At 41.7% G+C, this 16,511-nt stretch overlaps 1 protein-coding gene across 1 annotated transcript in view; it reads right to left on the bottom strand.

Moving 5' to 3' along the window:
• The window catches only part of LOC142309770 (tolloid-like protein 2), a 347,584-nt gene that overhangs the window by 103,484 nt on the left and 227,589 nt on the right, over positions 1-16,511 (bottom strand). Inside the window, exons 3-6 of the mRNA XM_075347217.1 lie at positions 15,521-15,595; positions 11,921-12,067; positions 10,927-11,044; positions 199-377 (exon numbers count right to left, since the gene is read on the bottom strand). Coding sequence (XP_075203332.1) covers positions 199-377; positions 10,927-11,044; positions 11,921-12,067; positions 15,521-15,595 — 519 coding nt within the window. The remainder of the gene's footprint in view (positions 1-198; positions 378-10,926; positions 11,045-11,920; positions 12,068-15,520; positions 15,596-16,511) is intronic.

Here is a 16,511-nt window from a genome sequence, read left to right as displayed (position 1 = left end):
TGACTTTGTAAATAAGAACAGGCAATTTTACATCCTTCAAGCACTTGGTGATCCAATTTTGCATTACTGCCCAGCCTAACACTTAACAGCTGGGCTGCTGTCGCGCCTTCATGCTTCTACTTCAAATCCAAAACTTGTATTTTCTGCAGCGAGGATATGTACACAGACCATGTTGCTCAAAAAAATCATGTTTCTCACCTTGCTGTATATTTTCCCTTACAATAGTCACGTGTTCATCTCTATCTGGACGAGTATGTTCATGCCAAAATCCAATCACGTGTCCCAGTTCATGGACCACAATGCCAAACTTATCACAGTTCTTTCCTATGGATATAGCCTGAGGACCTCCTCCTCGACGACCTACATATGAACAGCAGCTTAAAAAATTTTAAAAACAATTATACAATGAAGCTAAAGCACAAAATGAAGAAAAATATTTGTCTTGTCCTCTATAATGACAATATATTACAGAAAACCAGTAGCTGCACAAAATAGTGATCAAAATACAATTGATAAAATTGTTCCATGTGGTTTCAAGGAAGTCAACAATTACTATTAACTATAATTGTGTATTTTTTCCTTTCCTTGCTGATTGAATATGATGTTAATTTCACACAAGATTGACTAGTGACTACAATATTGTTATTCATGATTTTCTGAAAAAGGAAAAAAAAACTATGAGATTTAACGCCTTATGAATGCAGGTGATGACAAATAAAGAACTACTGTGCCCGTATGACATCATCAAGAATGAATGGTTAATGCATCTGGATGAAGGCAACATGCCATATTGTACGGCAGGCAGCATGTTATGGAGTGGAAGGAGCTGAACATGCTAATTAAAGGAAGTCATCTGTCACCCCCAAAACTTGATTTCAACTACTTATACAACATAGGTGACTTAGCGCCTATATCAACCATGTAGTATAGTTTTAGCTTGTTTAGCTTTTACATAAAGTGTTTTATTTGTTATGCAAATGAGGGAGCGCCAATGCAGCCTTTATTCTAGTCATGAGTACAGTGCACCTTTCTGGCCTCTTAATTACGCCACCGCCAACCTCCTCTTATATTGACTGACATACAACACTCGCTTGCCCAGTGCAAGAGCTGCCTGAAATAAATTGTCAGTCCTGCACATGTGCACTGGTGCTGCAGGAGTCAAGAGTAGGGATGGGCGAACCCGAACTATAAAGTTCGGGGTCCGTACCGAATACATGGTGTTCGTGCACACGACCCCAAACAGTTCGGGTTCAGTTCGGGTCCAGGAGCTGTAAAAAAAACCCCACATTATTAAAAAACATTATGATCATACTTACAGGTCCCGCGACGCATCCTGCAGACTCTGTCTCCTACCGCTTCTGCTTCCGTGGCCATCCGATCATTGCTGTGCCACCCGGTAAGCACCTCTGGCTAAAAGGACCTTCTGTAACGTCATACCCATGCGACCAGTCACGTGTGAATGTTGTATTACCTAATTGGCTACAAACTGGTCATGTGAGTAGGACGTCATCAAAGGTCCTGGTGCGCCCTAATGCTAGTGTCGCATCGCAAATCATGGTAGATGCTAAGCTGTACGGACTGCTAACAGGTATGACGTAACTTGTCATGTGATGGGGCGTGTTCAAAGTGCAGCCTGATGTTTCCAGCCCGACCTTTCCAGACAGAAAAAGAATGTTTATTCTAAGTCCACGTGGGCATAGAGTTGATTATAATAGAAGCGGAAGTCTGGGGCTAAGCCCCCCTTGCATTATTATAGTGGACAGGAAAAAACATCACAACGCTCCCAACCCAAACGGTCATGCCCATCAGCCAAGCCGGTCACGCCCATGATATGACTGCAGTTCGTACATTCTAGGCTCAACCATCGCATCATGGCTCACAATTTCCCGACAGCAGCGGGTCATCTGCGTTTATTTCCATGCAGCTGAGTCGCTCCTGTCCTGAGAGTGGGGTGATGCAATGCAAGACGGAAGTGCAATCATCCTCTCACTGTCAGCCTATATCTTGCTCTGTACAGAGCGATGTAGCAGAGCTGACATTGGTCTCTTTGCTTCTCACTGTGTATAGACACTGTCTGTGCACAGTGCTGAAGCAGAGTTGACATTGCTCTCCCTGTGGATTATGTTGGACTAAGGATCTTTTTATAATAAAGATTGAGTCTCTAAATGTTTTTTTATTTTATTTCTAATAAAAAAATGTTTCTATGTGTTGTTTTTTTTACTGTTTCCTAGAAATTTATGGTGGCCATGTCTAATTTGGCGTGACACAATGAATTTCGGGCTTAGTACCATCTGAGAATATAAAGCTGGTATTAACCCCTTTATTACCCAGCGTGCCACCTGGCACTAGTGCCACTGAATGAGTCGGGTAACGCACCTGGAATATGCTCCATTTCCAGGGGCAGCTGTGGGCTCCCGAGAATCCCAGCCCCCGGCTGTCTGGCTTTACATGACCGGCGATCAAAATCCAGGGAAGCCCATTTTGATAGCCATGTGGCCGGTCTGTAACCAACAATGTAATACAACATTCACACATGACTGGTCACATGGCTATCATCAGCGATGGTTACCAGGAGGGCACAGCGATGATCGGAAGCAGAAGTGGACAGGAGACAGAGTCTGCAGGACGCATTGCAGGACCTGTAAGTATAATGACAATGTTTATTATTAACGATATTCTTTATTTTAAAGCTCCCCCCACCCCATCCCATAACTGTAAAGTACAAGTTCAGTGTTCGGAAGTTTGCGTTATCTCAGATCCCGAACTCGAACTTTACAAAACCTTCGGGCGAGTCTCCCGAACACGAACATCGGGGGGTTCGCCCATCCCTAGTCAAGAGCATGTAAGGAAGTTGACTGAAAGCTGCGATCCTCCTTGAAGACACCAACTGCTCTGTTGTAATGTAGTGTGTAACGTAACATGCGGCATTGTATATACTGTATTGTGTAAACTGGAATGTGATGTTTCATGTATAGTGTGGAGCAGTATTAGTAAAAAGGTAATGTTGCTAGAAATAATATAATGTAAAACATGTTGATAGATATAATGTATGGCACTTCTATAGGTATAAGGTAATATAATGTATAATCAGAGAACAGGACCCGACGAATCACCCGTGAGCGCGAAACGGCTGCCGTCGTCTCGGACGCCCCCTTCATCCCTCCATGTTTTTTTTATCTATTTTTAAAGAATAAATTAAGATTTTTATTCGGTGAGTGCCACCTCCTTTCTTCTTCTATTCCGGAGTTATTACATCTGTTTTAATGGAGAGTGCTGCACCACAATTGTTTTTTCACTCCCTGTCGTGACCTGTTTGTTGCACTGCGTTACTTAAAAAAGGATGAGGAGCAGTGAATGTGGTTTTAGTGCCAGGCTGTCTTCTTTTTGGATCAAGTAATAGTTAAGTGTTAAGACTAGCCCACAATGGGAGGAGTTAGACTCCAGGGTGAGTTACGATGTCCTTCTAGAACATGAACTAGGGCCCTACTAGTGGCTCGTACAGCCATACAAGTCAGACAGGTCAAGAAGGCAGCATGTAGTGGGTAACTCATGGCAACTGCAATGTAGACGCCAGAGTATCGGAGTGAGACAGATTGAAGCATCGGAGTGGATGATTTTTAAACTGGATAAGTTCCCTGTATGACTGTATAAGTAGTTTAAATTAAATTTGGGGGATGAAAAACTCTTTAACTTTTGTGAGGTAACATTTAGCAGAACTGTAAAGCGGGCTTTACACGCTTCGAGATTGCTACAGCGATCTCGTTTGGGTCACGGATTTAGTGATGCACATCCGGCTGTTGTAGCGATCTCGTTGTGTGTGACTCCTAGGAGCAATTTTGGATCGTTGCAAAAACGTCCAAAATCGCTCCTCGTTGACATGATGAGCCATTCTCAAATATCGCTGCTGTCGCGTGGGCGAAGTTGATCCTCGTCCCTGCGGCAGCACACATCGCTACGTGTGACGCCGTAGGAACGAGGAACCTCTCCTTACCTGCCACACGCCAGCAATGAGGAAGGATGGAGGTGGGCGGGATGTTCGTCCCGCTCATCTCCGCCCTTCCGCTTTGATTGGCCGGCCACTTAGTGACGTCGCGGTGACGTCGCTGTGATGCCAAACGTCCCACCCCCTTGAGAAAGGGATTGTTCGGCAGTCACAGCGACGCCGCCGACTAGGTAAGTACGTGTGGCGCTGCCGTAGCGATAATGTTCACTGCGGCAGCGATCACCAAATATCGGCATAACGATAGGGGCGGGTGCTATCACGCTCGCCATCACTAGCATCGGCTAGCGATGTCGCAGCGTGTAAAGCCCGCTTTAATTCTTACCTAATGGATCTATTTGGCAGAAAACCCTCTGATATACAGGGCAGGCTGGCAATCAATGATAAGACCTCTTACAAGACTCGAGAATGAGCAGAGATTTTACAAAATCAATTACAAGTTCTATGGACTACTTTCTAGATTCAACCTATGATGGTAAATTCATGAATCATGTTCCCTATGACAATATCCCCAATATATAAATGGCTAACTCCCTCAATTAAAAAATAAAAAAAATTGCATAAAGGATTTTGACTACAAAATTTGGTTCTCTTACAAAACAGTAACAAAAATACCTTAATACACGTCAGATTTCTGATAAATTGTCTACACTATTAAACATATTTTTTTAAGTAATACAATATTTCTGGTCACTGGAATTTATTGAAATTACTAATAATGGGTCTATTGAAAAAAAGAAATGTTATCTTTACATATCATTCCAGTACAAAATATACACATAGACAAAATTGCTGTCACCTTTCTGTTAAAGATAGAAAAATCCACAATGGTCAGTAAAATGACTTGAAACTGACAAAAGTAATTTTCAATTTAAATTTACTTAATATCATCTTATATCAACCAGACATTGCTTTTTTAATTGTGGTGAAACGTGAAAAAAACTAATGAAAATTATGTGGACAAAAATAATGATTCCCTTAACTTAATATTTTTTTGCACAACCTGTTGAGGCAATCACCGCAAATAAATGATTTCTGTAACTCTCAATGAGACTTCTGCTCCGTTCCACAGGTAATTTGGCCCACTCATGAGCAAACTGCTCCAGCTGTATCAGGTGTGAAGGTGCCTTCTCAAGATTCAGCTACTTTTACAGATGTTCAATAGCATTTAAATCAGGGCTCATAGAAGCCACTTCAAAAGAGTTCAGTGGTTTGCGGTTAGCCATTTTAAAATGTGTTTAGCTATGTTTTGGATCATTATCTTGCTGGAGGACCTATGACCTGAGACTCAAACCATTCTTCTGACACAGCACATTTGCCTCCAGAATTACTTGAGCCTGAAGATCTCATTTTAGAAACCCTATGTCCGATACAGCAAAGCAGCCCCAAAACATAACCGAGCTTCCTCCATGTTTCACAGTAGGTACAATGTTCTTTTCATTGCTTCATTTTTGCATCTATGAACATAAAAGCTGATGTGACTTGCCAAGAAGCTCCAGCTTGGTCTCATCTATCTAAAAGACATTCTCCCAGAAGCTTTGTGGCTTATCAATATGCATTTTGGCAAATTCCAGTCTTGTTTTTGCATGATTTGCTTTCAACAGAAGCTTCCTTTTCAATCATCTTCCATGAAGTCTACTTTGTCCAAGATAGAGGCGGATAGTGCAAACTTAGGGTACCGTCACACTTTAGCGACGCACCAGCAATCCCACCAGCGATCTGACCTGGTCAGGATCGCTGGTGCGTCGCTACATGGTCGCTGGTGAGCTGTCAAACAGGCAGATCTCACCAGCAACCAGTGACCAGCCCCCAGCCAGCAGCGACGTGGAAGCGATGCCGCGCGTGCAGGAAGTCGGCGTCTGGAAGCTGCGGACACTGGTAACCACGGTAAACATCGGGTATAGTTACCCGATATTTACCTTGGTTACCAGCGCACACCGCTTAGTGCTGGCTCCCTGCACTCGTAGCCACAGTACACATCGGGTTAATAAGCAAACCTTTGCTTATTTACTCGATGTGTAATCCGGCTACGTGTGCAGGGAGCAGGGAGCCGGCACTGGCAGCGTGAGAGCGGTGGACGCTAGTAACTAAGGTAAATATCGGGTAACCACCTTGGTTACCCGATGTTTACCTTGGTTACAGCTTACCGCAGGCTGCCAGACGCCGGCTCCCTGCTCCCTGCACATTCAGATTGTTGCTCTCTCGCTGTCACACACAGCGATGTGTGCTTAACAGCGGGAGAGCAACAATAAAAAAAATGAACCAGCAGTGTGTGCATCGAGCAGCGATCTCACAGCAGGGGCCAGATCGCTGCTCAGTGTCACACACAGCGAGATCGCTAATGAGGTCATTGCTGCGTCACAAAAACCGTGACTCGGCAGCGATCTCGCTATGTGAGAAGTACCCCTTACACTGATGTATCTTGACCTTAGAGTTCACATTTAATCTCTTTAGTAATATGAATGGAAACCAAAGAGCACAAAACAACTTCTAGTCTCTTCAATTTGTCATTGATTTTCCTCTTGCGGCAATATAGTGGGAGGTGCGTAGCATGGTGATTGCGAAGGCAGAATAGTGCACTGAACCTTTGCTGCTTTCTAATTTAGATAAGCAATAAAACATATTCTGAAAAAATTAAGCAAGTGAAAACTACACTACAGGGATGATTTTTCTACTGTTAAAACACCTGTATGACTATATAAGTTGTTTAAACTGAGTATTTCGGGGGAAAGACTTCCTTGACATTTTGTTGGATAACATTCAACAGAACTGTGTGCTTATGGATCTAGTGAGTGAGAAACCCTTTGATATGCACTGAAAGCTGTGAATCACTGATAACACCTTCTACAAGACTTCTAAAGTCAGAATGAACAGAAATTTGAATGCATCAATTGCAAGTTCTATGGCTTTTTTCCTAAAAAACTATACCTCATCCCATGATGGTAAATGAATAAATGAATCATGTTCACTATGAAGATATTCTCAATGCATAATTTGATTAAATCCCACCATTTAAAAAATATATTTTATCTAAAAGATGTTGACGCAAAAATTGTTTCTCTTACGAAGTAGAAAAAGAACTACCTTGATAAAGTTCAGAAATCGTATTATCCGTCTCTTCAGTTAGTCATCAATTTTCCTCTTGCGGCCATGTCAGTATTAGGTGAGGTGTGTAGCATGGTATTTAAGAAGGCAGAATAGTGTAATGAGCCCTTGGTGCACTAGAGCTACCTTTTTTACATAAGAAATAATGTAGGTCAGCTACAGTCCTATAGATCTTAAACTTCAAATATGCACAACTGTATCAAGAGAAACATTAAGCTATTTGGAGATGGTCTTATAGCCTTTATCTTTAACAGGTTCATCTACAATTTTACTTTTCTAAACTCCTGAGACAGCTCTCTCCTTAGCTTTCTTTGCTTCACTTTCAGTGTGCTGCACATCATGATACCAAACAGCACAGTGACTACTTTTCACCCTATAGATAAACAGACTGATGACAATACAAGTTTGTAGGCACCTGTGATGCTAACTACAGGACAAACCGTTGTTTAACATGTCCTTGTGGTCAAATTATTTTCAGTCTTTTCTAGGGGTAGTTTAATTAAATTCAAAAGCAATGTCTGATTTTCATTCAGTAAAATTAAACTGAAAAATACTTTTGTCAGTTTTTTCAGTGACCATTGTGGATTTTTCTTAATTTAACAGAAACGTACCACCAATTATGTCCAGCTGTGTTTATACGGTAACTTAGTGGTTGCTATATAACAAAAAATAAGTAGAGTATATAAGAAGTTATGGCATCAAATATTCTTTTACTTATGAAGATATTTACTTGTTTGCTGTTTAAGCAATTTTTTAAAAAGTACCAAAAGGAATTGCAGCCATATCTGATATCTTTTTGACATTAGCTTCTCGGCAACTAAAATGATTTCTTAATTATTGAAAGAGTATGTTGAGACAATCACAGTCAGCCTCTAACCTCTATGAAGCAAAATCAACAGTGGAAATCAAAATGTCTGCATTTCCTTTCATTGCATTTTTGAAATAGCAAAAGAACAAATATCTCCATAAACATAAATATAATTACCAATCCTTAGTTATTGCTTTAACTTTCAATTTTAAAGTGAACTTGTCAGGTGCAATATGCACTCAGAACCATGAACAGATCTGGGTGCATATGTTTAATCCCTGCCTAACTGTCCCTGTAGCACACATAAAGAGATCTTTAGAAAAAGTATTTCTAAAGATCCTTTATGATATGCTAATGAGAGCAGGGACTAGTCGCAAGGGCATTAATTCCTGCAGTCATTCTGCCCTCTTAGTATGGTAGTACGCCCATAGGGGCGTGCTGACATGCTATTCAATGCCCAGCATTATCAGCGGTGACGCGTGTACCTGTGTCCGCTGTCACCACTTCAGAATGCCAGGCTTATGTGCAGTGTGCATGATCAAAATGGCCCGCACTTCCGGTGATGTACACTAGACCTCTCTGAAGTCAGGAAGCATATACCCGGCTTCATAGTGTGCATGACCGGATGTGCTGGGAATTATGATCATGTGCACTGGCCCTAAAGGGGGCTTTACACGCTACGATATCGTTAATGTTTTATTGTCGGGGTCACGTTGTTAGTGACGCACATCCGGCGTCATTAACAATATCGCCGCGTGTGATACTTACCAGCGACCTTAAGCGACCTCAAAAATGGTGAAAATCGTTCACCATGGAGAGGTCGTCCCAAACTCAAAAATCGGTAAGGGTTGTTTATCCATGTTGTTCATCGCTCATGCGGCAGCACACATCGCTGTGTGTGACACCGCAGGAGCGAGGAACGTCTCCTTACCTGCCGCCGGCCACAATGCGGAAGGAAGGAGGTGGGCGGGATGTTACGTCCCGCTCATCTCCGCCCCTCCGCTTTGATTGGCCGGCCACTTAGTGACGTTGCAGTGACGCCGAACGTCCCTCCCCCTTGAGGGAGGGATTGTTCGGCAGTCACAGCGACGACGACGACCAGGTAAGTGCGTGTGACGCTGCGGCAGCGATCACATGATATAGCATGTGCGACAGGGGCGGGTACTTACACGCTCGATATCGCTAGAAATTGCTAGCGATATCGCTACCGTGTTAAGCCCCCTTAAGACCAGCGTTCTGAAGCTGTGACAATGGACACAGGTGACGCTGGGCAATGGCCATTGAATAGCATGTTAACACACCCCTGTGGCCGTGCTAACATGCTAAGAGAGCAGAATAAGCGCAGGAACTAACGCCCTTACGACTAGTCCCTGCGCTTATTAGCATATCATCATAAAGGATCTTTAGAAATACTTTTTCTAAAGACCTCTATGCTATATATGCTATGTCTAGTATGTTACTAGATGCAGGGACATAGGCAGGGATTAGCAAATGCACCCAGAACTGCTCGTGGTAAATTGCACCTGACAGGTTCCCTTTAACTAATTTTGAATTTTTTATTTTTTTTTTACTTCAGTTGGCAGCACACTGAAACCGTTGTTTTATTTATTAATTTAAAAAAAAAATCAATATTACACGTGAAAATAACAAACTTTGTAATACAGTGGAACCTTGGTTTACGAGAACAATCCGTTCTGGGAGTGTGCTCGTAAACCAAGTTACTCGTCTAGCAAAGCAAAATTTCCCATAGGAAATAATGCAAGCTCAGACAATTCATTCCACAACTTGTTCAATGTCCCATCCTGATCCCCTATTGTGCCATTCCACACATGCACAAACACGCACAAACACACACAAACACACACAAACAAACACAAACACATACAAACATGTACAAGCAGACACGTATTATGCTCACCTTCCCTTCCGTTCCATCGCCGGCCTCCCGGTTCTTGTAGTTCGCCAGTACAGGATGTGTATCAGGTAACGATCGTCGGAGCTTCTGCTGCCTTTGAGAAGTGGCTGACAGCGGAAGTTCCTCCATCGCTGCGATGGTTACCCGATACACATCCTGTACCGGCGAACTACAAGAACTGGGAGGCCAGCGATGGAACGGAAGGTAAGGTGAGCATAATATGTATGTGTGCGTGCTTGTTTGTGTGTGTTTGTGCGTGTTTGTGCGGACTGCAAGAGCGGGTCAGAGCACGGTGAAAGTACGGAACCGGAAGTGTGTGCGGTGAATATTTGCTCATACAGCAAAGCTTGCTCGTAAACTGAGTTACAAATTTACAGCAAGCTTTGTTCATATATAGTGAAATTCTCACACCAAGTTACTCGTAAACCGAGGTTCCAGTCTATATCTTATTTGTGAAATCAGCTTCATTCCCCTCCTTACCTGATCACTCATTCTCAAAATTTCCCATTATTAAGCTAGAAGATGCTGGAAGTTGGTGGTCATAAATTTCTATAGAGAAGTGTACCTGTCGTTTCAGGAGAACTTGCAGTAGAATGTCTGTGTCTGCCTCTAGCGCCTATCTCCTCCTCCCACCTCCCCTCTCTGTGTGTGAGCACCAACTACCATCTTCTATCTCCGTATTGTGAACATCGGAGGTCACAGAATACAGATTTACAGTTTTTACCCATAACTTGGGAATGAAAGATCAATCCATGAAGAGAAAGAGCATATTTCTCTAAGATAAAGTCCAAAGTTTCTTATTTTCATGTGTAATATTGATTTCTAAAATAAAAATGAATGAAAATGGAAAGTCTACACATGCACACACACCAACTGTATGCACTGGAGATAAATAAAATACCATTTTTTGATGGGGCTGTCAAAAACATTGTACAGTTATCATAAAGCTGTATGTTTCCTTAGGACTTAGTAGCACACTAATAATGAGCATATTCTTGCAGCCTTTGTTTCATAGGTGAAAAAAAAAAATCTAAAAATGTGGGAGGTGGAAATGAGAAGGTTTCAGAATCTTTGGTGTGTTTCAGCCCTTATACTTACCCACATGTTCTGTAAGTGAAGACAATATAACTTTCCTCATCTGTTCTTTCTATAAATGTAACACAGGTGTATCTTTCCCAGTGTCTCATAGCTTGCTTAAATATTGCTCTCTGATGGCCTGTAACACAAAACCATTAAAGAAGGGAAATGTAAAACCATAATATTACTCAATATTCATTTGTTAAATGGGATATCCAGGACTTTATTTTTTCTTATGGAGCTCAGCACTTATCTGTAGGCAGCTGTTACCTACCTGCCTGTATTATGTGCCGATTTCTCCCAGCTTAGAGGAGTCATGGACCACTCCTGGTGGCGATTCTCCCACTTCCTGTGACGTCATGTCAACAGAACAATTCCTTCTCTTCTGCTCTGCTTTGGTGACGGGGGTCACTGTCGATGTCATATTGATTGACAGTTGGCTTCCCGCTTCCTAGCTCCGTGCAGTAGCACTCAGTTACTGCAATTTATGTTACACTAGGTGGCACATCAACAGTGCAAAATCTGCAAGTGACTCTGATTTCCAGCCTCTACATTGAGTATCAGTGTCACTAGCAAACTTATCTCGCTACAAGGGTCATAATGTAAAATCACACTAACTCAGCGCCTGTGTTGAGATAGGCAGTGGCGAGTGGGCCGGCAATAAACATGATGTCGGCTGTGACGCCCCATTGACAGAGTAGTAGAGAAGAGAAGGAAGTGTTCTGTCGACGTAACATCATAGGAAGTGAGATGATCACTGCCAGGGGCAGTTCTGTTACCGTTCTGAGCTAGGAGAGATTGGTGAATGGCAGTACTGGTAAGCAGTTAGCAACTACTTACCAGTAAGTGGTTAGTCCCAAAGCAAAAAAAAAAGGAAGTCCCGAATAACCCTTTAAGTCTATTCCTGGAGTATAATTATACCAATTTATGTACATGCCCAAATAAATATGAAATACAATAATTATCATAACTGGGCTAATAGCATGTGATTTTCAAGGTTGCAAAATACACAAACCAGTAAAGTTGCCTTGAATAATATAAGGGATGACTCCACCAGGCCAGATTCTTTCTGTCCTTGAAGTTGCAGCTCTCCTTACTCGTTCGCCATGCGGGTCTGAACTATCGATTGTGGATTGATTTGCAGTCACAGCATCCAAGCTACCTTGTGGAGAAATTCGGAACAAAGTTTAAGCATTCTAGTAAATGCACTCCATATAGTAATAAAACACAACTATTAGCACCAAATATAATTAAGCAAGGCCAGGAATTATGATATGAATCACCCAAGGACCATTTTTTTTTTTACTATTTTTTTTATTCCTTTTCTGAGTGTCATAACACTTTTTATTTCTCCAGCTATATAGGCATATGAAGTCTTGTTTTTTTGCTGGGAAAATTGCAGTTTTAAATGATAAAATCCATTTTACCATGTGATATACTTGAAAACAGATAAAGACAGGAGTGGCAGCCCCAGCCTACACAGTGATGTATATGTCCCAGCATCCCCAGTGATGTATATGCTCCAGTGTCTACAGTGGTGTATGTGCCCTTAGTGTCTTCTGCGATGTGTATGCCCCTAGCCTCCACAGTGATGTATATGCGCCAAGCAAGTCAGGGGCCATAATGTGGGGCATAATTGTATTTAGGGGTACATGTAGCTCATGCTAGTATTCAGAGGGGAACATATATTTGAAAATTTGCAGCAGTTTTCAGTTTCAAGCAACAAGGAGCAAAGGCAGTTTAACACCACAAATATGTTCCTCTTTCTCATCTTCCACCACCAACATCCATTTTCAAATAAAATGTATGTGTTTTTATTAAGGTGATTTAAAAGTATTATTGTAATGCAAGTCACTACCAGGGGTAGTACAGATGGAAGAGTAGTGAGGAAAGCTGGGGTCTGGTAACAGGAGGGCACATATGGATACAGGGAGAAAACAGAGGCATAGTCAGGTAACAATTGGAGAGTCAAAATTCCAGGAAGGCTCGTATAAGATACAGGGAGTAAACTGAGACGTGGTCAGGTAATGGTCCAATGTAAAAGCCAGGAGGTCACGACAGGAACAGGGAGCGACCAGATAGGAGTCAAATAACAGTCCAAGTTCAGAAAACAAAGATCAGAATTCTAGCAGAAAGACAAGCCAACAGCTCAACAACTGAAACAGAATGTACAACTGGCAAGGTTCAGAAAGAGTATGCTCAGTAAAGAAGAAGAGCAACCACCAGGATAATGAAAACACCTGAGCAATCAATCAACCTGGCATCTCAGTAATCCAGGAAAACACAGCAGAGCATCTCCTAGTGCAAGATGCTCTGCACAGAGGAATCATGACAATTATATAACAGCTGTTTGTAGCCATTTCGTGAACAAAAAGCAAGAAAGGTTTGACAAACACTGGTTTAAAAGTAACCTGTTGTATACCAAGACGCTATTAACCTGCACTCTGAGCCATTGTGCTACTTTGTATATTCTATTTGGGACCTTGACCTATGTTTTGATCATCTGCTTGCTTTCTGTTTTTGTCCCCAGTGTGACCTCTTGGTATCGATCTTGCATGACAACCCTTTTTGCTTCCAGCTTGCTAAATCGGTCAGCAGCCATCTCTATGGCCCTAACTCAGGGGTCCCTATGTAAGTCCAGATCACTCTACAAGAGTTAACTGGTAAAAGCCTGGGCAACTCCTGGAATCTGGTAAACTAGGAGCGGTTGTGCCAAGCTGGTGCGTATAAGCCCCAATAACAATTGAAAAACTATGACAAACCACGTGACAATTAGCATGTATACTGTTTATACTTATTGATAAAGAGTGTCTAAACTAGCCAACCGGACTGTACAAACCAATCAATCCTGATACACAACTGTAACCATTAGTCATATAAACCATAAGGAGATCTATTTACATTGTCTAAAAAAATTTTGATCAGTAAAAAATTGCAACACTTTTCACTACAGTAGATTTATACTTTAAAGGACTCTTTTTTAATACATTCTTAAAGGGAACCTGCCACCAGATTTGGTGATAATAAGCTGCGGCCACCACCAGGGGGCTCTTGTATACAGCATTCTAACATGTTGTATATAAGAGCCCAGGCCGCTGTGTAGAATGTAAAAATCACTTTATAATACTCACCTGAGGGGTGGTGCGGTGCAGACTGGTCGGATGGGTGTCTCCATTTCTCCGGGTCCGGTGCCTCCTCTTTCAGCCATATTTGTCCGCTTGCGCAGGACTTCAATGCCAGCCTGTGTGCATGACGTAGGGTGTCTCATGCACCCAGGCTTCAGAAGGAGGACAAAGATGGCCAAAAGAGGAGGCGCCGGACCCGGAGAACGGAGACACCCATCACCCTCAGGTGAGTATAATAAAGTGATTTTTACGTTCTACATAGCGGCCTGGGTTCTTAGATACAGCATGTTAGAATGCTATATATAAGAGCCCACTGGTGATGGTTGCAGCTTATAGTCACCAAATCTGGAGACAGATTCCCTTTAATAAAGTAAGACATTTTCATAAACTAACAAACTAGTCATACCATGAATACTGTAACATTATTAACAGATTAACAGAAATGAAGATATGCCTGGATAATAATGATGGGCGGACCGGATTGTAAAAGTCTGGGTTCGTGCGGGTTCAAAAGAACCTGAGAACGAACCCCGGAGATCTCAGAGAAATTCGAGTAACGATACGGGTCCGGCCAATAAAAAAAAAATACCCCAATTGCCACCGCACCAGGGCAATCGGGATGAGCCGGGTAAAATTCCGGGATTGTCGCATCTAATGGATGCGACAAACCTTGGTGGCTGCAGGCTGCTATTTTTAGCTTGGGGGTAGCCCAATAAGTATGGGCCTCTCCAGCTTGAGAATACCAGCTCCCAGCTGTCGGCTTTATCATGGCTGGTTATCAAAACTGGGTGGGACTGCACACTGTTTTTTAAAATTATTTATTTAAATAATTAAAAAAAAAAAAAGCCCCATGCGGTTCCTCTTATTTTGATGCACAGCCAAGATAAGTACACGGCTTGGGACTGCAGCCTGTAGCCATATGCTTTATCTGAACTGGGTATCATAATATGGGGGGGACTGTACTTTTTTAAATTATTTATTTATTGTTACAGCAACAGAGATACACACACAGCTCCTCTAATTTGCAATCAGACACTGTCACAAAGGGTGACGTTGTCACAAAGGGGGGGGCTCACCTGACTGGAACCAATCAGAGACACAGTGACTGCTGATGGGTGGGGGAAGCAGTGAATATGTATGTAAGATAATGAGTGGCCCCGAAAGCAGCGTTGGAGTCGTGCGGAGACTCGTTAAGTATAACAATCCCCAAATCCCTAAGTTCTACCACCACTTTAAAGGACCGGATTCTGGTCCCCACAGATTTATATGGGGACTGACGTCCAGTCAAATATCCAGGATCAATTCCGGCCTCGAACCGGGGCTTACTTTTTTACCCCGGTTAGACCCACCAATCCCGGTTATCTGCGAGTGGACACATTGCTACTAAATACCTAAATTATATCTTTAACAAAATGAAGCATACAATTAAACAGTTGATAAAAAAAATAAGCAAAAAGATACCCAAAGGTCTGGGCAGGGTACCACATTACCCTTTTTAACTGTTTGGGATGTTAGATTTGATGTTGTAGCATTCAAACTTGAAGAAAAATTGGCAAGTGGGTCATCTGAAAGAGAAAATAACGCTTCATTAGTAACAATTCAATGATTTATATGTATACAAACCTCTCATTAGTAAACGTACAGAAAACATTTTCACAATTATTCAAATTTATACAGTAGGTGAGGCATCATAATTTCATTATGTTTGAATTATCTGACCCATAGGATATAGATTTCTAACCACAGATGTTCTGCATACGTTATCGTTCCAAGTACCTCAATAAACAGTACAAAGATGTTGCGTTAACTGTATTTTCCCCAACTCTAAAAAATGATTGTGAAAGGGTCCAGGGTAGTGTAATTAAAATAAATTTTATATACATATATATATATATATATATATATATATATATACACACACACACACACACACACACACACATACATACATTATGTATATATATATATATATATATATATATATATATATATATATATATATATATATATATATATACACACCGTATATATCTCCTATACTCCCCTCCTAAGCTGGTACCGGTCGTCCTCCATTGGCCTTAAGGCTGACTTGGACAGGATGTAAAGGCTGCATCTGATCAATAGCTGCAGTTTGTATGCTTTAAAATAAAACCTATGGTGGACAGATAGCATCCATCACTGCCATGCAATAAAGACAATTTCAATCTTATCAATAGGTTTTGAGTAATTTTTAATCATGGAAACCGCTTTATACATGTATTTTTTGGGGAGAGAGAGTTTATGAGTGCCAGGTACCTCACAAGTGGTATCTGTTGAGGAATTCATCAGATGTATACTGTTTTTTTGAAAAATTTGTATTACATCTTTAAAAAAATGTAACATCCATTTTTTATATGAGTCACAAATCAATCTCACCAATGCAAGTCTATGGGTCAGTGAAAAACTCAGCACAGTGAAGGCATTCTAGTAACATCCTAGTGC

This window comes from Anomaloglossus baeobatrachus, chromosome 5 (assembly GCF_048569485.1).
Source record: "Anomaloglossus baeobatrachus isolate aAnoBae1 chromosome 5, aAnoBae1.hap1, whole genome shotgun sequence".
NCBI classification, from domain to species: Eukaryota; Metazoa; Chordata; class Amphibia; order Anura; family Aromobatidae; genus Anomaloglossus; species Anomaloglossus baeobatrachus.
The sequence above is the reverse complement of the archived record's forward strand: the minus strand, read 5'-3'. Positions and strand labels throughout refer to the sequence as shown.